We start from the raw sequence: 24,830 nt of genomic DNA, 5'->3' as shown, positions 1-24,830 counted from the left end.
AAGATAATAGTTGACATAAGTGAAGATAATAGATGACATAAATTATAGGGAAAAAGGACAAATATACCCCCAAACTATAGTAAATGGTATGCAGATACCCTCCGTCATACTTTCGGGACATTGGTGCCCCTTCCGTCCAAAAACTAGAGCATATATGCCCTCTCACGGAAGACTAAATAGGGACATGTGGCACAATCTTATCCGTCGATAAATGTCGGATCGGTGGATAAAATTATGACACGTGTATGTCCGTTAGTATAAAGGGTATATATGCTCTAGGTTTTGGACGGCAGGGGCATCAATGTCCCAAAAGTATGACGGAGGGTATTTGCATACTATTTACGATAGTTCAGGGATATATTTGTCCTTTTTGCCTAAATTATATACTAAAATTATATTATATAATAATTGAATTATTTTACTTGAAATTTAGTTCAATAAAGTTAAAGTTGTTAACCTACTTCTAGTATCATCCTTATAAGAATACATGAGTTGTAATCAGTAACAACAGATGCAGAATTTTCACTAAGCGGGTTCGAAAAATAAAAATTTAGTTAATGAAATTTTATCTTGGAACCTCAAGCTGAATTTTGAACCCTTAAACCACTAAGTCAACCTTTGATCTTGTGTTTAGGAGATTCAAAATCTATATATATCCATAAAAAACCTTAAATATATAGTGCAATTTCTTATCGTGGGAGTTCGGGTGAATACCCTAGAAACCCCCTAGATCCACCCTTGGTGGTAACATAATTTTTCATTTTGCAATGGAGAACTTTTGTTTCTCCCATGATGCAAACAAGTAATAAGACTGAAGTATTAGAATGAGAGAGTTATCTATGATCATGAAGGAAGAATAACTGCTTGTCAATGAAGAATTGCTAAACTTTGTGTTTTAGCATTGATTTTTCTTGTACTGTGAAGAATTTTGTGATACCTACGATAGTATTTAAATTGAACATTTGCTTATATATATATTGTCATTGTGGAATGTTTATTTTAGTCTTTCTTTGAAAACTGTGTTTCACTTTGGTGAAGCAACCACTTCGCTGCACTCCAAAGTGACTGTCATTCCCCGAGCCTACACCCTGGATATGGGCAGCACTTGATAACCATCGTTGGTCCCTAACCAAATCCTTGGCTTGGCTAACTACTTAGCAGAAGACTTACTCAACATAAATATGAACTTCAATTACATAATTAAAGTTAAAATGTCTAATCATAACTTAACTCAAAGAACATCTGGAAACACTTATGAAGTTAACATCAACTGTCTTAAAACATCTCAACAAGAAGGGGAAAATAAAGAGACTCTTCAACGTTTGACTATCTATGAAGCCTCTAAATACTAAGATAGATGTCGGGACAGGACCCCAGACAACTTTAAACAAAACAAGAAATATTGTGAATCCCTCTGGAAGGCAAGAAGGTTCACCAAAGTTAGCTGGAGTGCAAATGGTATCAACGAAGCACCTGTTGATGACCTTGAACAACTGTATCTGCATTATAAAAAGATGTAGGTCGAATGACATCAGTACATTGAATGTACGAGCATGTAATTAAAGGGGATAACTGAAAGCATAAACAACTGAAATGATAAGGTTGGAAGTCATACTCACCTCAACTCAACTCCAATACAAAAACAACAATGATAGATGTATTATTTAAAACATTATAAAATAGGAGATATAAAAATACAATAAGATGCTCTTTACTTTTATTTGGGAGATTTGATGCTTATCGTGACCAACGATACTAACCTACGGTACGAGTATCTACGATCGTCGATAATATAGTAACCCAACTAAAGGTTGGGGTCGTGTCCCAAGGGAGTGGTTTTGATAATTGTTAGAAAAATAAAATTTAGCTTTAACTAGTCGTAGCTAAAGACATTAACGAGTTAAAACATAGTAAATTAAAGGGGGTGACACAAAAGTGTCAAATATCAATTGGGAGTTTTGTCACAAGTAGTAAAAACAACAAAAATAACAAGAAAATCAAGTATGGGGAAAAGTTCTTGGGGTGTGACCGCAATACAAGTTGAGATAAATCGTTGGGTACATGCTTTAGATAGGAAATTTGCAAGATAATAGTGACTAGACTAAGCTTTAGATGGAAATAAGTTCCCTCTCGGGCAACTTACCCCGTTTCAAATGGGTTCCTCTCGGACAACCATTTGTCGCATGAAGGCCAACCTACGCCTTACCCCACTCACTCTCTCGAGTTGAGTGTTAGGATATGGGACTAGGGCTTACCCTCTCAGGTAGAACCTCATGTCGACCCACTCCTTAGGCCATCAGTCTAGCGATCTTGGTTTCGCGACCTCTCTTTCGAGATAGCCGAAAACACATGGGTGGTTTTGTATTTGCAACTATAAACCCATTAAATTAAACCATAATCACTAGGTGAAATCACCATTAAAATACATCTAACCTATCAGCAAACAAGATCCAACAATAATTTCAACACATATTTGCTAAATGTAATGACCCTCTTGGTCATTTCTGTGTCTTGCCTTCTATGTGTCGTTTAGAGCATTCCTATAGCGACCCCAAGTCATTTATGACTTGTTGGGACTGACAGTTCGGTCACCTGGTCGTTCGTTTGGTCTTGGTGCTAGTTTTTGTGTTTTGGAGCTTATGAACCTTGAACGATCATTTTCGATCAAAAGTTCAAGAATATGACATTAGAATCCAATTCTGACGATTCCATCAGCTCCGAAAGGGTCATTTTAGGCTAGTAGCATGGTCGACATGACTCCCGAGGTTTTCAGTGTGAGTCGGTGCGATTAGGCGTTTTAACTTTAAGTTTAAGCCTAAGTTTGACTTTGGTCAACATTCTGAGTAAACGCGCTCGGATGAGAATTCCGTCAGTGTGGTTAGCTTCGGAATGTCAAGTTTGGTCTAGATTGACCCTTCTTTTGTGTCTAGAGGTTTTCGATATCTTTCCGAGCCCTTTTGTGGGTTTTGACTTAAAATGATTTTTGGATGTGGGACCCACTTTTTATCGAAATGACCTTTGATGGAAATTTTGACTGTGCCGTTGAGTCTGGAAAGTCAAATTTGGTATGGTTGCATATCTCGTTTGCGTGCACGGGGTTCCGAACGATTTCGGAGCACCCCGTCGGAGTTTTAAGTTTTGGAATTATTGCAGATTTTCTGCAATAATGGCAGAAAAACAGCAACATATTCCCCAATCTTAAGCCCTCATAACTCTCTCATCTCTCAACCGATTTGGGCGATTCAAAAGTCAAAGTTGTGAGATTTTTCGAGGACAACGTGTTGGTGAGCTCGGATAGTGATTTGGAGTTCCCGTTTGAGGTAATTTTCGAAAAATACCTGCTACCGCACCCTTTTTGTGAGCTTAATTTTGGAAATTTTTGAGACTTGTTTTCTCAGCCATTTTAGGTCTGATTTCAGTGATTTTTGAGGCTATCTTGAGTGGTTTTTCGAGGAGAACATTGTGGTGTTGTCAGATTTTACTGTAGACCACCCGTTTTTGGTAAATATGTTGAATTAGCTGTTGTCCTATTCCTTTAGTTCTTGAGGAAAATTTGGGTTTTGGTTGTATGTTGGTACTGTGTTGTTTCTGAGCCCCGAATTATGTCCCATCATGGAACACAAGTTCGGGGAGCTGTTAAGAACCTACTTTTGGGGTAATTTTGAAATTTTCAGCGCGGGTCCCACGATTCCTATTTTGACTCCAAAATTGACCCATCTCCGTTTGTTGTGATTTTGGTGTCTAAACGACTGTAATAACGTTGTGATTCTATTTTTGATAGTGAGGCAGCGTTTTGAGGACGTTCGGAAAGGGAAAGCTCCGAAGAAGTGATTTTGGAGCGCGTGTGATTGGCCTATATGTAGGCTACGGTTTCCCTCTCTTAGATTGAGCTTGAGAGTGTGAATGCATGTTGATTAGTTGGGATTTGGGTTGGTAGTTATTGAATCACGTATAGATGTTTAAAAATTATGTTTTCGGCCTATTTCGGGAATTATCGGGTAACTGTGAGCATGCTTTGTGTTATTACTGGACCCTCCTCGCTATGTGGAGTGTTTGCATGCTTAATTATTGTTTATTTGAAGCATGTTGGGCCTTAGTTTAGGTTTGATTAGGGCTTGCCTTAGAAATACATTATTCGGATCCAATAGGCCTTAGTTTTGCCCTGACGTCGTTCGGCCGACTTAGATCCCTGTAGACTGGTGTAGCAGACTTGAGTCTGATAGTTTGGGCCTTAGTTAGGCGATACTCTTTCTCCGACTATAGTTATCCTTATTTTCCCCGATGTTACGGCTTCACGAGTACATCGGCGACACTAGTTCTACTTCATGATTTGAATTTGATTTTCTATTTGGTTCCAAGGACTTACATTGATTGGCTAGGTGTGGACGGTGATCCACAGACATTTATGAGAATAGATCGATTGAGACTCTTTCAGCAGTTACAGTGGCACCTTTATAGAGCATCTGATTAGAGTTCCGGCCTCTATTGCCCAAATACTTATATAGAGCATCTGGTTAGAGTTCCGGCCTCTATTGCCCAGATACTTATATAGAGCATCCGGTTAGAGTTCCGGCCTCTATTGCCCAAATACTTATATAAAGCATCCGGTTAGAGTTCCGACCTCTATTGCCCAGATACTTATATAGAGCATCCGGTTAGAGCTCCGGCCTCTATTGCCCAAATACTTATATAGAGCATCCGATTAGAGTTCCGGCCTCTATTGCCCAAATACTTATATAGAGCATCCGGTTAGAGTTTCGGCCTCTATTGCCCAGATACTTATATAGAGCATCCAGTTAGAGTTTCGGGCTCTATTGCCCAGATACTTATATAGAGCATCCGGTTAGAGTTCCGGCCTCTTATACTTGATACTTGTGATTGGTTACTTGGGTACTTCTGGTGAGCATCCGGTTCGAGGTCCGGCCTCCGTACTGTCAGATTCTACTAATTAGGGTTGAGGTTCTAGTTCGATGTTCTTCGTTCTTGGGTTCTTATATGCAATTCTCTTTAGTTTTAGTTATTCTGTGTACTCGTCGGGCTTATGGGGGTCCGTTCGGGTTTTTATTTAACTTGCGCACGAGTGTACCTTCTGGGCTTATGGGGGTCTAGTTAGGTGTAGTTAGCTTATAGATTACTTTAGTTAGTTCTTTGTACACTCGTGTGCATTCCATTGTTACTTAGATTTCTGCTCTTGACCCTCGGTTCGTATTATTCCTTCTTTTCATATTGCCTTTACTTTTCAAGTTCAGTCGACCTATGATGCCTACTGGGTACCTATTGTTTTGGTACTCATGCTACGCTCTACATCTATTTCGTGATGCAGGTCCGAGCACTAGTAGCCAGCGTTGATTAAGCTTGGAGCAGACTGATCCGGAGACGGGAGTGAGCACACGACGTTTTGTACTATTTCAGTCTCCATCTGTATATATAGACTTGTCTTTTACCTTTCGAGACAGTCCAGTGTCTGTTGTCCACTTTTGGGACTTATACTCATTTTGTTAGTAGCTCTGTACTAGTGACTTCCAGGTTCTGGGAGGGATCTTTATTTGTATATATGTTTTTGGTGTGCTTCTGCCTGTTTATATTGTTATTTGTCTACTTTTGTTTAGTTTCTGCCCTCAGACCCATTACTTGTTGTTCCGGGTTACGGGTTGGCTTAACTACTGGTGGGTTATAGTAGGTGCCATCATGACTTGAGAAATCGGGTCGTGACACTAAATCATACCACAATAATGGGGTTTTTCGCCACATATCAAGAAATAACAAAATACACCTAAAATGATACTAAAATCAAATGGGTATAAGGAATTAAACCTTGATTTAAGCAAAGGAAAAAGAATGGAGAAGACCCACTTCCAACTTGGGGAAAATGAAATTCTTCTTTCTTCAAGTCTCCCAAAAAAAACCCTCTCCAAACTTGAGAGAAAATATCCCAAAAAGTACTATTCTATTGTGAAAATTATAATAATAATTCAACTCTCTAAAATTAATAAAGAGTTTAGTATTTATAGACCTCAAAAATTAGTACTGGCGGATCGCTCGACGAGGTTAGTCGAGGTCGTCGAATAACTCGGCGACTCGCCCTTCTTCTATCTCATCGCCATTTTGTGCTTGCCTTCAACATCTTCACGTTCTGGACCATTGGGCGGTATAGTACTGCTTCGCGAAACTATTCGGTGAAGCATTGACTGCTCCTTTCATTGCCTTTTTGATCCTTCTCCTTCAGGGCTTCGCGTACTGGAACAAAGGGCGGAGTGCGTCCCTTCGGTGAATCGCCAAGTGTGCTTGGCAATGCTCAGGCTTCAACTTCTGCATTCATTTCAACCTTTTTGTTCCTAAGTGTCCATGCTTGCACTAAAATTTTAAATACCTGAAACTTAATAGTTTTCATCAGATATTGAGACAAAATAAGCATTTGAGGACACTATTTCTATCAAAATAAATCCCTATGAGTCTAATTTGTGGACTCATCAAGATTATCTAATCGACAACCATCACTATGAGCTACGTGATGATAGAACGTCTTGTCCGCGCTGCCATAATTGTCCCATATCTTGCCGGGGTATAGAACACCTCAACTAACTGGATCCACTAAGCTATGCTTAAAATTAATAAGGAGTTGTCTAAAAATTATGATGCTTTACCCATGTTGGCTACATGGTATATGAGGAATATGAATTGTCTGAACTCATCTCCATATCGGTGCTCAATACTACTCCGAATAATATATAACTCATGCTCCAATGCATAAAACATAACTCTTTCTCAATTTGAGGTAATTACTCAAAAGATCCTCTTAAAATATGTAATTTCCTGAAATGTCTCTGAACTCATAAACTCATTTTAGAAATAAAAATTTCTCTCCTTTAAATGTAAACATATTACTTTTGGGAATACTTAGTTCCCTTATATCATTTCTCAAACATGAATGCAATTCTTCTCATTTCTCATATTTATTTTCTCAAAACTTAGATGATTACAAAAAAATCCTCAAATGACTCAAAAGACCTCTTGAGCTCTCCTCTTAAACTTGCTTTAAATTTGGAATGTAAATTAAGACAAGTGATTTGAACATGTAGGATTTCTCAAGGATTAATGGAGACTTTAGAAGCTAAAATGAAGAAGAGAAGGTAGTCATGATTCAAATGAACACGTACGGAAACTAAGCACGAAAAGGAAATGACTAGGCGACCTGGCGTATTGAGTGACGCAGGCCTTAAACTACTGGCAGAAGTTTGGGGCACACTGGTGGCGCGGTGCGCCAAGCCCCAAACTACTGACCAATAGTTCTGGCGCTATGCTGGCTCGCTGCCCCACCCTCATACCCAGAATTCCGACCAATTTTCTACTCAATTTCGGGTCCTAACTCATCTAGAATCGAGTGATTTCTTCTAAAAAAATTTGATTCACAAACTCTACACGAATTCATTGAAATTTCATACAAACTTTATCAAAATCAAAACTCATACTCAAGATCTTCAACCCAAGAAACTCAAGAACTACCATTGTTAAAGAATGAAACAACAATTAAGAACCAATCAAGAATCTGTTAATATAGCAATTTCATGGATGATTTCTTGATGATAGGCGTGAGGATGAATGAATTCATCACTATGGGAAACCTCATATACCTGGAAAGAATGATGTTCTTGACGAATTTCACGAATCTTGAAGAACGCTTGAACTTAGCCCCCTTTTTCCTCTTAAAACATTGCTCTAAATCCCTAAGTGCTTCAGAACATGAATGGGTGATTTAGAATCTGATTAAACCCTTAATTGGGTCAGTAAAAACCTTGCTCTAAATTCCTATGTGCTAAAAGATATGATCATTTGAAATTGACCAAAACTAAAAGCTGATAAGTGACTTACACGAATATCTATTTAGCTATTTCGAAGTCTGAGGTGTTACAATGACACAAGGCCTTGTTGCTTTTTTCCGCTTCACGATCCCTTGAACCCTAGTTCAAACTACTGATCCCAAATCCAAACTCTCTTGAACTATTGTCTTTTATCATCATATGTCGATGATGGTCGAAATCATTTACTATCTTGGACACACACCGGAGGTGTCAATTGTTCATGATGCACGTTCAGGTGCAATGTGATGGAGTCCTATCCCTTTTTTTTAGCTAGTTTTACACTGATTGTCAACCTCAATGTGATATTATAGGTTCATCACTACTAAATAATCCCATACACCAAAAAAGTAATCTAATGTGTATAGACCACAAAAATTGCTCTAGTATTAAGCCAAAAAAAATCACATTGCCTTATTTAGAGGGGCTACACACATATACAACTTTTTTTAATTTCCTCCACTTACTTCTGTAGACACTCTTGGTGAGTGTTCTCCCAATGACTACCATAACTATATCACACCAACCACAACAAAAAAGCCATAAAATTTAAGTTTGACTGATAAAGTAAATGAATAACCCTAGTTTCTACAAGCCATAAAAATTAGTTTTTGACTGAAAAAGTAAATGAATAAACCCTAGTTTTTACAAGCCATAAAAATCAAGTTTTTGACTGAAAAAGTAAATGAACGAACCTTAGTTTCTACAAGCCATGAAAATTAAGTTTTTGACTGTAAAAGTAAATGAATAAAACCTAGATTCTATAAACTCATCCAACTAAGCAAAAAATATGCCAAAATCTTGAATTATTTAAATACAAAGAGAGTTGATTTAGATACATACCATATTCGCTCTGAGGATGTTTTGCGATAAAATGAGTAAGAGATGCTGGCGCCGCCTACTGCTGTCCACCGTTGGTGTACCTCCCGTAAGTATCCGTCATATTACTTCACTGAGAGAGAGAGAATAAATTAGTCAATTTTCACTAAAATAGGACAGAATGGAAAGTTTCAACAAATTCGATGAATTTAAGGAGAGACAAGAAAATGAATTGAAAAGAAAGATCCGCTGAAGCAAAATGAGGAATTTACTAAAAATGAAAATCTTATATATTAAAGCAGGTCGTAAACTTGAGAAGTTTCCAAGTGGCAACTTAAAATTAGCACACTTGGCGATAATTGACTAATTAATAAATTATTAATTAATTGTACACATTTGAATACATCTTGAAGATAGATGAAAGGTTTTCTTTATTTTTTGTCTATTTCTTATTTCATAGTGTTACTTTTAGTATTATGTTAACACATTTGAATACACTTTGAAGATAGAAGAAAGTTTTTATTTATTTATTTTATTTTACTTTTTTGACTATTTTCTTATTTCATATTATTACTTTTAGCATCATGCTATTAGTACGAGATTAAAAAATTAAAGATATGATATTGTCCACAAAATCATTTTAGGAAAAAGTTTCAATGGATAACTCTACATTGTTCGTTTACGATGTATGGATTTTTTGTTACTATTTTTGTTATATTTGGATCTCACTTAAAGAACATTTATGCAAAAGAATAATTCGTAAACGTAACAAATGTAATTTTTAAATAAGTCAGATTTCTAGCAAAAAAAATTCTTTTGCATGCTATTTTTATATCAACTACGATATAGATTTATATATCCACAATTATTAAAAGAAAAAAACATTTAATTACACTAGTTTTATAGTAGTTCAAAAAAATGTTCTCTGTAGGTAGGCAGTAGGCATAAGTAACTACTACTGTATTTTGAACAACTATTGATGAAATTAATAAACAACACGAAAAGAGAGCAAGAGAGAAAAATTCATCCCAATAGCACAACTCTCTGCAGGTAGGCCAAACCACTAAAACTCTGCTATAGACCTTCAATCAAAAATCAGGCATAAGTTTTAAGTTAGTTAGCTATTTTGTGCAACTCAGTCGGAAGGATATCCATCGGTCGACAAGAGAATTAAGAGGAGAATTTTAGCTTGTTGCTGTAGATTCAATTGAACCTATTGCTTTCGGCTTTATTTCTAATTACTCTATCCAATCCTAATTTTTTAAATTTAGATTTACAGAATTAGGCTGCGAAAAAATAGATAGTAGTACTAGTTTGGACTATGTATTTTTTTTTTCTCAAGTATTTCATTCATGGTGAGCTTCCGACTCCAGCCTTTACAACAATCCATTGCTTTTAATGGAAAGACGATCCTTGTTAGCATTGGTAAGATAAAAGCTACCCCTGGGTAAAAGTCGCCACGTTTTTCCAGCTCCAGCACCAACCAAGAATGCATTATTTGGAGAAGGTAGCCGAAAGTAACAACCGAAACTTCAAATTAAACCTTGAATAATATTAAATTAACCTTTTCGACTAGAAATTAAAAGAGAATGAATTTGTACCTTATTGCTCTTCGAGAAGATGATGAATTTGTCAGAGAAAGTACCAACGTTGACCTTGTTTTGGGAAGATGATGAAATCGTCAAGAGGGAGTACTAATGGCTCTTTTGAGCTTTGTTTCAGGGAATATGATGTAAAAGAAGTTAGTAATTATTTAATAAAGAAAAAAAGCGAAACGTTGCAGTTTTTAATTGGTTATTCAGAGTAAAAATACTACTTCACACTCGTGTTGTGTGTTCACAAACCATGTGAGCGAATGGGTCAAATTGGCTCTTTTACTAAGATATTCAAAACTTTTATGGGGTAACATGATACTTGCAAAGTTAAGGTGTCTTTTTTGAAAATGAGGGACATCTTCAGTGGTGACTTTATGTTTTTTCTCATAGGAAAAGACACACAATAATTGGATACAATATGAAAATTTTAATTTAAAAATACAATACAATACATAACAAAACAATTTAAATACCTGACTCATCTAGAATCGAGTGATTTCTTCTAAACTCTTTTTGATTCACAAGTCCAACACGAATTCATCTAAATCTCATACAATCTCTATCAAAATCACAACTCACACTCGAGATCCTCAACCCAAGAAACTCAAGAACTTCCAGTGTTAAAGAATGAAACAACAATCAAGAACCAATCAAGAATCTTTTAATATAACGATTTCATGGACGAATTGTAGATGATAGGCATGAGGACGAACGAGTCCATCATTGTGGGAAACCTCACATGCATACCTGGAAAGAACGATGTTCATGGCGAATTGCACGAATCTTGAAGAACGCTTGAACTTATCCCCTTTTCTTCTCTTAAAACCTTGCTCGAAATCCCTAAGTGTTTAAGAATGTGAATGGGTGATTTAGAATATAATTAAACCCCTAATTGGGTCAGTAAAAATGTGCTAAGATTAGTGGGAAAAGGTAAAAGATCAAAATACCTTTTCCAAAAATAGATGAAATTCCTTAAATGGAGAGGATTTACTCAAATAGCCATAACTTTTTACTCGGAGCTGGAAATTCAGCAAACTTGGCGGTGTTGGAAAGAGGACTCAAAGAACTTCAATTTCATAGCTCATGGGCCACCTGATTCTTTATGTGTCAAAAGATATGATCGTTTGAAGTTGATCCAAAAATAAAAACTTATGTGCGACTTACACAAATATCTATTTAACTCTTTCGAAGTCTTGCAATGACGCATGGCCTTGTCGCTTTTTTCTGCTTCATGCTCCCTTGAATACTAGTTGAAACTACCTATCCCCAATCCAAACTCTTTTGAAATATCGTCTTTTATCATCATCTATCGATGATGGTCGAAATCATTTACTATCTTGCACACACACCGAAGGTGTCAATTGTTCATGAAGCAGGAATCATTGCTCACGTCCAGGTGCAATGTGATGGAATCCTATCCCTTGTTAAACTAGTTTTACACTAATTGACAACCTCAATGGAATATTATAGGTTCACCCAGGGCTGACTCTATGCTTATTTGAATAAGGCATTGGCCTTAGGCCCCCAATTTTAGGGTCCTCAATTTTTTACAATAATAAATTATGTGTTAAATTTTTATAGAAAAGATTGATTATTTATGATAAAATATATATATATATATTCTCTTTAATCCCATTTAAATAGAAGAAATCAAGAAAAATTGTTTCATTTTCTTACACTCACTACACTAATATTCACATTAATTTATTCTTTTAACTCCTTTTACCCTCTCTTCTTTAAATTTTTGATAAGTTAGAGTAATATTCTATCAAAAATATGAATCAATAGTCGAAAAATGTTGAGTGAATTGTAAATTCTTTTTCTATTTCTTCTTAGATTTTCAAGCATTACAACAAGCATAGTAAAATGTGGGGTATACAAAATTATCAACTTCTTGAATCAAATTCTATGTTAACAATTCATATAATAATTGCCCGAGTAAGAAATGTTTTTCAACGTTGAATTGATAAAATCTTAACTAAAGCTAATAATTGTAAATGAAATCGAATAAATCATTTATAAAAAAAATATTAAGTATACTTTGCATTTAAAAATGTAAGTTTTTTTTTTATAAAAAAAATTAATGCATATGAAGTTTATTTAGATTTTAGGCCTCTAGTTGAAATTTGGCTTAAGGCCTTCGATTATGTTGAGCCGCCCTGTTCACCACTACTAAATAAGTCCATACACAAAAAATGGTCATCTAATGTATAAAGACCACAAAAACTGCTCTAGTATTAAGCCAAAAAAAAATCACATTGCCTTATTTAGAGGGGCTACAAACATATATACTACAACTTTTTTTTTAATTTCATCCACTTACTTCTGTAGACATTCTCGGTAAGTGTTCTCCCAATGACTACCATAACTATATCACACCAACCACAACCAAAAAACCATAAAAATTAAGTTTTTGCCTGATTAAGTAAATGAATAACCCTAGTTTCTACAAGCCAAAAAAGTTAAAATTTAGTTTTTTACTGAAAAAGTAAATGAATAAATCCTAGTTTTTACAAGCCATAAAAATCAAGTTTTTGACTGAAAAAGTAAATGAACGAACCCTAGTTTCTACAAGCTATGAAAATTAAGTTTTTGACTGTAAAAGTAAATGAATAAACCCTAGATTCTATAAACTCATCCAACTGAGCAAAAAAATGCCAAAATCTTGAATTATTTAAACACAAAGAGATTTGATTTAGATACGTATCATATTCGCTCTGAGGATATTTTGCGACAAAATGAGTAAGAGCTGTCGGCGCTGCCTGTTGCTATACCTCTGGTAAGCATCCGTCATATTACTCCACTGAGAGAGAATAAACTTGTCAATTTTTACTAAAATCGAAGGAGAGAAGGGAAAGTTTCAGAAAATCCGACGAATTTAAGAAGAGACAAGAAAATGAATTGAAAAGAAAGATCTGCAAAAGCAAAGTGAGGAATTTACAAAAAATAAAATTTTTATATATTAAAGCATGCCAAAAACATGAGAAGTTTCCAAGTGGCAGCCTAAAATTAGCACACTTGTCGATAATTGACTAATTAACAAATTATTAATTAATTGTACACATTTGAATACATCTTGAAGATAGAGGAAATTTCTTCTTTAATTTTTTTTTGTCTATTTCTTATTTCATATTGTTACTTTCAGTTTTATGATAACACAATTTGAATACACTTTGAAGATAGAAGAAAGTTTTTATTTATTTATTGTCTATTTTCTTATTTCATATTATTACTTTTAGCATCATGCTATTAGTACGAGATTCAAAAATTAAAGATATGATATTGTCCACAAAATCATTTTAGGAAAAAGTTTCAATGGATAACTCTACAATATTCATTTACGATGTATGGATTTTTTGTTACTATTTTTGTTATATTTGGATCTCACTTAAAGAACATTTATGCAAAAGAATAATTTGTAAACGTAACAAATGTAATTTTTAATTAAGTCAGATTTCTAGCAAATTTTTTTTCTTTTGCACGCTATTTTTATAGCAACTACGATATAGATTTATATATTCACAATTATTAAAAGAAAAAAAACATTTAATTACACTAGTCTTATAGTAGTTCTTCTATCTTAAAAAAAAAAGTGCTCTCTGTATGTAGGTTGTAGTGTAGGTATAAGTAACTACTATTGTAACTTTGAACAACTATTGATGAAATTAATAAGCAACACGAAAAGAGAGTAGGAGAGATATCCAGAGAATTAAGAGGGGAATTTTAGCTTGTTGCTGCAGATTCAGCTGAATCCATTGCTTTCGGCTCTATTTCTAATTACTCTATCCAATCCTAAATTTTTAAATTTAGATTTACAGAATTAGGCTGCGAAAAAATAGATAGTAGTACTAGTTTGGACTACGTATTTTCTTCTTTTTTTTCTCAAGTATTTCATTCATGGCGAGCTTCGGACTCCAGCCTTTACAACAATCCATTGCTTTTAATGGAATGGCAATCCTTGTTAGCATTGGTAAGATAAGAGCTACCCTTGGGTAAAAGTCGCCACGTTTTTCCAGCACCAGCACCAGCACCAGCACCAACCAAGAATGCATTATTTGGAGAAGGTAACCGAAAGTACCAACCGAAACTTCAAATTAAACCTTGAAAAATATTAAATTAACCTTTTCGACTAGAAATTAAAAGAGAAAATGAATTCCTACCTTATTGCTCTTCGAGAAGATGAGGAATTTGTCAGAGAAAGTATCAACGTTGACCTTGTTTTGGGAAGATGATGAAATCGTCAAGAGGGAGTACTAATGGCTCTTTTGAGCTTTGTTTTGGGGAATATGATGTAAAAGAAGTTAGTAATTAATTAATAAAGAAAAAAAGCGAAACGTTGCAGTTTTTAATTGGTTATTCAGAGCTAAAATACTACTTCACACTCGTGTTGTGTGTTCACTAACCATGTTAGGGAATGGGTCAAAATGGCTCTTTTACTAAGATATTCAAAACTTTTATGGGATAACAGGATGCTTGCAAAGTTAATGTGTCTTTTTGAAAATGAGGGACATCTTCAGTGGTGACTTTATATTTTTTCTCATAGGAAAAGACACACAATAATTGGATACAATATGAAAATTTTAATTTAAAAATACAATACAATACATAACAAAACAATTTAAATACCTAACTCATCTAGAATCGAGTGATTTCTTCTAAACTCTTTTTGATTCACAAGTCCAACACGAATTCATCGAAATCTCATACAATCTCTATCAAAATCACAACTCATACTCGAGATCCTCAACCCAAGAAACTCAAGAACTTCCATTGTTAAAGAATAAAACAACAATCAAGAACCAATCAAGAATCTCTTAATATAACGATTTCATGGACGAATTGTAGATGATATGCATGAGGACGAACGAGTCCATCATTGTGGGAAACCTCACATGCATACCTGGAAAGAACGATGTTCTTGGCAAATTGCACGAATCTTGAAGAACGCTTGAACTTATCCCCTTTTCTTCTCTTAAAACCTTGCTCTAAATCCCTAAGTGTTTAAGAATGTGAATGGGTGATTTAGAATTTAATTAAACCCTTAATTGGGTCAGTAAAAATGTGCTAAGATAAGTGGGAAAAGGTAAAACATCAAAATACCTTTTCCTAAAATAGATGAAATTGCTTAGATGGAGAGGATTCACTCAAATAGCCATAACTTTTTACTAGGAGCGGGAAATTCAGCAAACTTGGCGGCGTTGGAAAGAGGACTCAAAGAACTTCAATTTCATAGCTCATGGGCCACCTGATTCTTTATGTGTTAAAAGATATGATCGTTTGAAGTTGAGCCAAAAATAAAAACTTATGAGCGACTTACACAAATATCTATTTAGCTCTTTTGAAGTCTTACAATGACGCATGGCCTTGTTGCTTTTTTCAGTTTCATGCTCCCTTGAACACTAGTTCAAACTACCTATCCCAAATCCAAACTCTTTTGAAATATCGTCTTTTATCATCATCTGTCGATGATAGTCGAAATCATTTACTATCTTGCACACACACCGAAGGTGTCAAATGTTCATGACGCAGGAACCCTTGCTCATGTCCAGGTGCAATGTGATGGAATCCTATCCCTTTTTAAACTAGTTTTACACTAATTGACAACCTCAATGGAATATTATAGGTTCACCCAGGGCTGACTCTATGCTTATTTGAATAAGGCATTGGCCTTAGGCCCCCAATTTTAGGGGGCCTCAATTTTTTACTAATAATAAATTATGTGTTAAATTTTTATAGGAAAGATTGATTATTTATGATAATATATATATATTTTAAAAAATATATAAATATTTTATTCTCTTTAATCCCATTTAAATAGAAGAAATCAAGAAAAATTGTTTCATTTTCTTACACTCACTACACTAATATTCACATTATTTTATTCTTTTAACTCCTTTTACACTCTCTTCTTTAAATTTTTGATAAGTTAGAGTAATATTCTATCAAATATATGAATCAATAGTCGAAAAGTGTTGAGTGAATTGTAAATTCTTTTTCTATTTCTTCTTAGTTTTTCAAGCATTACAACAAGCATAGTAATATATGGGGTATACAAAATTATCAACTTCTTGAATCAAATTCTATGTTAACAATTCATATAATAATTGCCCGAGTAAGAAATGTTTTTCAACGTTGAATTGATAAAATCTTAACTAAAGCTAATAATTGTAAAAGAAATCGAATAAATCATTTATTAAAAAAATATTAAATACTTTGCATTTAAAAATGTAAGTTTTTTTTAAAAAAAAAATTAATGCATATGAAGTTTATTTAGATTTTAGGCCTCTAGTTGAAATTTGGCTTTAGGCCTCCGATTACGTTGAGCCGCCCTGTTCACCACTACTAAATAAGTCCATACACAAAAAATGGTCATCTAATGTATAAAGACCACAAAAACTGCTCTAGTATTAAGCCAAAAAAAAATCACATTGCCCTATTTAGAGGGGCTACAAACATATATACTACAACTTTTTTTTTAATTTCATCCACTTACTTCTGTAGACATTCTCGGTAAGTGTTCTCCCAATGACTACCATAACTATATCACACCAACCACAACCAAAAAACCATAAAAATTAAGTTTTTGACTGATTAAGTAAATGAATAACCCTAGTTTCTACAAGCCAAAAAGTTAAAATTTAGTTTTTTACTGAAAAAGTAAATGAATAAATCCTAGTTTTTACAAGCCATAAAAATCAAGTTTTTGACTGAAAAAGTAAATGAACGAACCCTAGTTTCTACAAGCTATGAAAATTAAGTTTTTGACTGTAAAAGTAAATGAATAAACCCTAGATTCTATAAACTCATCCAACTGAGCAAAAAAATGCCAAAATCTTGAATTATTTAAACACAAAGAGATTTGATTTAGATACGTATCATATTCGCTCTGAGGATATTTTGCGACAAAATGAGTAAGAGCTGTCGGCGCTGCCTGTTGCTATACCTTTGGTAAGCATCCTTCATATTACTCCACTGAGAGAGAATAAACTTGTCAATTTTTACTAAAATCGAAGGAGAGAAGGGAAAGTTTCAGAAAATCCAACGAATTTAAGAAGAGACAAGAAAATGAATTGAAAAGAAAGATCTGCAAAAGCAAAGTGAGGAATTTACTAAAAATAATTTTTTTATATATTAAAGCATGCCAAAAACATGAGAAGTTTCCAAGTGGCAGCCTAAAATTAGCACACTTGACGATAATTGACTAATTAACAAATTATTAATTAATTGTACACATTTGAATACATCATGAAGATAGAGGAAATTTCTTCTTTAATTTTTTTTTTTTGTCTATTTCTTATTTCATATTGTTACTTTCAGTCTTATGTTAACACAATTTGAAACACTTTGAAGATAGAAGAAAGTTTTTATTTATTTATTGTCTATTTTCTTATTTCGTATTATTACTTTTAGCATCATGCTATTAGTAAGAGATTCAAAAATTAAAGATATGATATTGTCCACAAAATCATTTTAGGAAAAAGTTTCAATGGATAACTCTACAATGTTCATTTACGATGTATGGATTTTTTGTTACTATTTTTGTTATATTTGGATCTCACTTAAAGAACATTTATGCAAAAGAATAATTTGTAAACGTAACAAATGCAATTTTTAAATAAGTCAGATTTCTAGCAAAAATATTTTCTTTTGCACGTTATTTTTATAGCAACTACGATATAGATTTATATATTCACAATTATTAAAAGAAAAAAAACATTTAATTACACTAGTCTTATAGTAGTTCTTCTATCTTCAAAATAAATGTGCTCTCTGTAGGTAGGTTGTAGTGTAGGCATAAGTAACTACTATTGTAACTTTGAACAACTATTGATGAAATTAATAAGCAACATGAAAAGAGAGCAAGAGAGACATCCAGAGAGTTAAGAGGGGAATTTTAGCTTGTTGCTGCAGATTCAACTGAATCCATTGCTTTCGGCTCTATTTCTAATTACTCTATCCAATCCTAAATTTTTAAATTTAGATTTACAGAATTAGGCTGCGAAAAAATAGATAGTAGTACTAGTTTGGACTACGTATTTTCTTCTTTTTTTTCTCAAGTATTTCATTCATGGCGAGCTTCGGACTCCAGCCTTTACAGCAATCCATTGCTTTTAATGGAATGACAATCCTTGTTAGCATTGGTAAGATAAGAGCTACCCTTGGGTAAAAGTCGCCACGTTTTTCCAGCACCAGCACCAACCAAGAATGCATTATTTGGAGAAGGTAACCAAAAGTCCAAAACCATCAAGAAATGAACCAAGGGTATTAAAGCACATACATTTTCTAGCAAGGATTAACATTAAAAAGTCTCCAGATCTAAATGACAACAAGCAGATACTAAAAGCCTCCCAATTTTTTCATCAACAGAGCACAAGATGATAATGTCTACTTCATCATAAGTTGTAGCGAATTTAAAAAGAAATTCAAACAATTCATGGCATGATCAGCCAAGCAACTTTTCAAACTGCTAAGCAGCAGCTACAGTTAATATTACAGGTACATGATTAGAGAAACACGCTCGCAGCATAACGTCGCTCTCCAAACATGGCAAGTCCTACACACAAGTATAGTTCCACAATTTAGTAACTTTGTACCATATGTTATGGTCATCAATAATAAAAGGGTAAAGCGTACCTGCAAATACACATAGTTAGTTTCAACATTTTCCACGATTCCCTCCGCCTGACCTCGCACCAGGATTGCGAGCAAATTCCAGCATTAAGTTGCCTGAATCATGCGCATCAAGGTCGAATTGATAACCTGCAAGATATAGTTTTACTAGAAATTTGTCTTTCATAGATGTACACCAGCGGCAACATGTGATATTGTCCGACAATTTTCTTTCAAGCAGAAAAGGTTCAGCATGAAATGACGAGTCAAATTCTAGCAAAAAAGAAGAGAGTGTGTCAAGCTCACCTTGTAATGTATCCATTGCAGCAGCTGCATGAAGCGGACTCACAAAATCAACAAAGCAAAGAATCAAGGTATTGGCTCCAGCCTGCATAATTAATTAGTTGATACAGCAGTGAATCCAAAATATATAACACTACACAGAATTAAGTAGACGATGTGCAACGTATTCTTACATATATTGATGGTTTTGGTACTAGCCTAACTTCTTTGTAACCTCCAAAATGGCGGAATATATCTGCAAAAACTGAAGTAAAGGGAAAAACTAGAATGGGCCATAAGCTAATTTCCACACAAGAAAAGGATACGTGCCACCTCTCTTCTTGTACAGTCCGCAGGCAAACCCTCTACATACAATGTACTGCTAGCATTTGGAGGAAGGGTAGCTTCTGGTCTGCCACCTACCATTCCAACATCCTCAATGCCCATAATTCCACTATGAATGGACTCATGGGACAAAATTTGCTGGAAAATTTTACCACTATATTAGACCTATACAGTATTATATACGGAACCAACCTCAAAAGGAAATAAAAATTAAGTACCCCAGTACGAAGGTAGTGCTCATAGGATGCTTCAATAGAAGCTGTGCTTCTCATCATTCCCCTTTCATCATCACCATCATAATAGCCAGGATATTCAGGACTACTTGGAACTTCTAAAAAGGGGAAAATCAGCATAAACAAATATGATTAATTGTGCACAAACAATAAGCAAAGAACAGTAAAATTAAGCATAACCAAATATGAACTAAACCTGAAACTTGAAACAATCTTAGCCACTAATATCATTGCTAATTCCATACTTTTTATTGACATACAACAACTACTACGCATCAATCCTAATGAAGTTAGATATGCATCATTATTGTTCATTAATAGGGGTGGCTACTCGGTTGTTTCAGTTCTTTTTTAAAACTCCCACTATGTGTAGGGTTAGTTACTCGATCGCTCCATTTCAATTTGATTGTCGAGTGACTAAACAAGACTTTTGAATCTTGTGGTGTTAAGTAAAACATATTTTGAATGTACTAAAATGCCACAATATTAGTTAGATTATAAAACTTCTTATCCTTATTTTATATATCTACTTTTCTTACTAAAATTGGACAAAAAGTTTATTAAAATAACCATGACAAGCTGATATTTTAGAAAAGATAATAAGTTAATTACCCAAGTAAAAATTGGGTGAATCATTGGACAACATTTTTGGAAAAGGTTTTGTATATGTATTAAAAGAATTCCTAAATATTTCTATACATATATATATGATTGTGAACTTAGTAATCATTTTTAGTACTTTTCATGATTTAGACTTATCTCTTTCTTTTGATTTTTTTTATACATATTTTTAATTACTTTTTCCATAATTACTGTAATGCTGCATAAAAATAATAATAGATTTTTGTTATCTAACTTAGGTAGATAATTAACTTTGTTAAACTTGAGTAGTACTCATAAGTGAAGATAATAGTTTGACATAAATTATATACAAAAATCATATTATATAATAACTGAAATATTTTACTTGAAATTTAGTGCAATAAATTAAACTTGTTAACCTACTTCAAGTGTCATTCTCATGAAAATACATGAGTTGTAATTAGTGGCAGATGCAGAATTTTCACTAAAGTGATTCGAAAATAAAAATTCAGTGCATGAAATTTGAACTTAAAAGCTGAAGATAAATTTAAACCCCTAAACCATGAGTCAACCTTCAATCTTGTGTTTAGGTGATTCAAAATCTATATATATCTATTAAAAAATACCTTAAATATATTAGTACAATTTTTTGTCGTGAGAATTCAGTTGAATACCCTGGCAACCCCCTAGATCCACCCTTGGTTGTAACATAATTTTTCATCTTGTACTAGAGAACTTTTGTTTTTGCGTGATGCAGCAAATAATAAGACTGAAGTATTAGAATGAGAGAGCTATGTATTATCAGGAAGGAAAAATAGCTGCTTGTCAAGGAAGAATTGTTAAAGTATATATCTTAATATTGATTTTTCTTATATGGTGAAGAATTTTGTGATACATACGTTAGCATTTAAATTGAACATTTGCTTATATATATATATCGTTATTGTGGAAGGTCTATTTTAGTCTTTCTTTAAAATGTGTGCTTCACTTTGGTGAAGCAAACACTTCGCTTCACTCAAAGTGAAGCAAGACTTTGTTTTTTTTTTTGCTTCTCCCTTCAGCACTAGTTCAAACTACCTACCCCAAATTCAAACTCTCTTGGACTATCGCCTTTTATCATCATCGATCTGTCCATGATGGTCGAAATCATTTCCTAGGTATCTTGCAGCACATCGGGGGCCGATGTCAATTGTTTATGATGCAGGAACCCTTGCTAACATCCAGGTGACAATGTGATGGAATCCTCTCCTCTTTTTAGCTAGTTTTACACTGACTGTCAACCTCAATGGAATATTATAGATTTACCATTACTAAATAAGCCCTTACACCAAAAAGGTTCATCTAATGTATAAAAACTACAAAAATAGCTCTAATATTAAGCCAAAAAAAATAAATCACATTGTCCTATTCACGGGGATTACAAACATATACTACAACTTTTTTTTATTTCCTCCACTTACTTCTGTAATACCAAAGACTTTCTTGATGAGTATACAAGACATTCTTGATGAGTATTCTCAATTCCTATCATAACTATATTACACCAACCACAACAAAAAAACATAAAAATTAAGTTTTTAATTGAAAAAGTAAATGAATAAACTCTATTTTCGACAAGCCAAAAAATTAAGTTTTTGATTGATTGAATAAACCCTAGTATCTACAAGTCATAACAATTAAGTTTCTGAGTGAAAAAGTATATGAATAAACCCTAGTTTCTACGAGTCATAAAAATTAGATTCTTAACTAAAAAATAAATGAATAAACCCTAATTTCTACTGATCCACCCTACTGAGCAAAAAATATGCTGAAATCTTAAATTGCCTCTTCTTTCTCGATAAGATTTAAACAGACAGAGAGTTGATTTGATACCATATTCGCTGAAAGGACTTTCCACGACGAGAGGAGTAAGATCCGGCGATGCCACTGCCTGCTGCCCACCGTTGGTGTCTTTCCGGTAAGCATCCGCCATATGTTACTCCACCAGAGAGAAAATGAGTTTCTACTAAAATTGAAAGAGAAGGAAAAGTAGTACTCACTATTTAAGGAAAGACAAAAAAATGTATTGTAATGAAAGATCCGCCCAAGCACAATGATGAATTTACTTAAAATGGAAATCTTCTATATTAAGTAAGGGTAGAAGTATCACAAGTTGCCAAGTGGCAGCCTGAAGTTAACAAAATTGGCGATGATTATCTGATTAACAAATTATTAACTAATTATACATATTAAAATACATTTTGAAAATAGAGAAAAGATTTTCTTTATTTTTTTCCTTTTTAATTTCATATTATTACTTTTAGCTTCATGTTATTAACACGAGATTCAAAGATTATAGATAAAATATTTTTCACAAAATCATTTTAGGAAAAAGGTTGAATGAATAACTCTCCATTAAATATTTTTAATGTAGGTATGAATTTCTTTTCACACTAAATCATTTCAGGAAAAAAAAGAATTACTAACCATCCATTACTCATTTCTAGTATCTGAATTTGTTTTAACTATTTTTATTATATTTGAATCTAGCAAAGGAAATTTATGTAAATTAAATAGTCTGTAAACGTAACAAACCTAATTTTTTAAATAAGTCAGATTCCTAGAAAAAATTATTCTTTTGTTGACTATTCTTATATTAGCTGCGATAGAGATTATATCCACAATTATTTTTTTAAAAATATTTTTGATTACACTAGTTTTATAATAGTTCTTCTATTATCGGAAGATGGTAAATTTTTATGAAGAACCTATGAATGAGATATACAAAAATTAGCTAAAGCTTATTATTCATTTGTTATAAACTATTAAAATATTTAAATTATGGGTCAATAGTTAGTTAAATAGCAATTTTCAATAGATTATATTATTTCACAATGCAATTATGTAATATGTAAGCAACTGCCATGTTACATCACAAAGATATATATATGAGTACCCACCACTAATATACCTTCATTTTCTATAAATTTAATGAATTTATGGGGAGACTAGCTAGAAAACTTTCTGCCTTCTCTTATAGGCGAAGCTAAATAAAGATTTCACTTAAAATGAAAACTTATTTATATATGAGAGATTGGGGTTTTTTTTTTTTGGTTGAAAACAGAGTAATATATATGTTATGTAATATACATCGTTACATTGCTACCAGCAAGTGGCCAAACAGGACACCTACTATTGGTGTTCTGAGGAAGGGGCATACTATTACTAGTACTATTACATGAGTTAATTACAGAGGGCATACTATTACTAGTACTATTACATGAGTTCCTTGCAAAAGATTTCTTAGATAGTCTAACAAATGGAGTTTCTTCTTTGTCTGCTTCTAGTTTGCTGGATACAAACACCGGAGGAACTTCTATGCACAAAAAAGAGTTGATTTGATCTATTTTAGCGCCTTCCTTTGCTAGAGCGTCTGCCACTTGGTTTGTTTCCCTAAAGGTGTGGTGTATTAGGGGGTTCCCCAGGCGGTGAAGTAGATCCCTGCAATCAGAAAGAATATTTTCATAAGTGGGGTGTTCTCCTTGAATGAGGGTTTTAATTTCCTTGCAATCGACGTTAACTTCCAATGGTACTAATCCTCTTTCTAGTGCTATTCGAAGTCCCTGTAGAAGTGCTATCAATTCAGCTTTCATGTTATTTGCCATATACAAGTTTCCCATATATCCCACAACTAAATCGCCCTTGCTATTCCTAATAACTCCTCCTGTTCCGCCTTGTCTTGTGCTTCCCATGAACGATCCATCGCTATTGAGCTTGTAGCCTTGGCTGGGTGCTGTCCATTTAAGGTAGTTGATAATATTTTTATCTTTTGTGTGTGTATTGTTTGTAAGAGCATAGTATTCAACAACATGATACAAAGCGTTCTTTGATGAAATATTTTTTTTCTCATTATTATGGTAATTTTTGTTTCTTGTTAACCATATGTTCCATATATAGAAGGGAAAAACTTCCTTCCAAGTTGTATGACTTTTTATGTTAATGTTGAGGCTTCTTAGTAGTGTTAACCAGTCAGAACCTTGGTCATTTGTGAACTGATTTATGGTGTAAATTACTCCCAGTTCCCTCCACAACTGCCTTACATTCGTGCATTCCACGAAAATATGTTTGATTGTTTCTGGTTTTTTGCATAGATTGCATAGGTCGCTGACATCAATCCCTATAGATTTGAGGTAGCTTTTAGTTGGTAATCTGTTATGGTGACAAAGCCAAAGGAAAAATTTAATCTTATTTGGACATTTGAGTGACCATATCCAACTAGGATTGCTAATGTTTTGTTGATCTTCCTGTTTATTTACCTGTAAGAACCTATAAACAGAGGATGTAGTCAGAATTCCTTTTGAGTTTGGTTTCCAAATAGTCGTATCCGATAAATTTGATGTAGGATTTATGTAGGTACTCTGTACTAGTAACGATATTTGTTTTGGTAATTCGACTGATATTAGTGGTTGAGTGCCTTTTCCTAATGTATGGTATATGTCTCCTACTCGAAGTCCGTATTCTTCTTTCAT

The 24,830-nt window shown here is 33.8% G+C and overlaps 2 protein-coding genes across 2 annotated transcripts in view; one reads left to right on the top strand and one right to left on the bottom strand.

Moving 5' to 3' along the window:
- LOC125834427 (ethylene-responsive transcription factor SHINE 3-like) overlaps nt 1-24,830 on the top strand; it is a 388,745-nt gene that overhangs the window by 123,928 nt on the left and 239,987 nt on the right. The gene's annotated exons all lie outside the window — the stretch shown is intronic.
- On the bottom strand, nt 18,927-22,294 carry LOC125834408 (RNA-binding protein 1-like). Its single transcript, XM_049513551.1, has 6 exons — nt 22,195-22,294; nt 19,726-19,838; nt 19,489-19,645; nt 19,357-19,418; nt 19,187-19,268; nt 18,927-19,030 (listed from the first exon to the last, which is right to left on the bottom strand). The coding sequence occupies exons 1-6, from the start codon at nt 22,292-22,294 to the stop codon at nt 18,927-18,929; spliced, it is 618 nt and encodes a 205-aa protein (XP_049369508.1).

The sequence above is a fragment of the Solanum verrucosum genome, unplaced genomic scaffold, assembly GCF_900185275.1.
Source record: "Solanum verrucosum unplaced genomic scaffold, falcon-dt-bn FXZP01000279.1, whole genome shotgun sequence".
Classification (NCBI taxonomy): Eukaryota; Viridiplantae; Streptophyta; class Magnoliopsida; order Solanales; family Solanaceae; genus Solanum; species Solanum verrucosum.
Note: the sequence above shows the minus strand (reverse complement) of the source record. Positions and strands in the feature narration are given on the sequence as shown.

Coding starts and splice junctions, on each gene's coding strand:
- LOC125834408 (XM_049513551.1), bottom strand. CDS start 22,294: ATGGCGGATGCTTACCGGAAAGACACCAACGGTGGGCAGCAGGCAGTG. Junction 19,839..22,194: donor AAGTCCTTTCAGCGAATATG/GTATCAAATCAA, acceptor TCCCCTTTTTAG/AAGTTCCAAGTAGTCCTGAA. Junction 19,031..19,186: donor TGCAATGGATACATTACAAG/GTGAGCTTGACA, acceptor TATATCTTGCAG/GTTATCAATTCGACCTTGAT.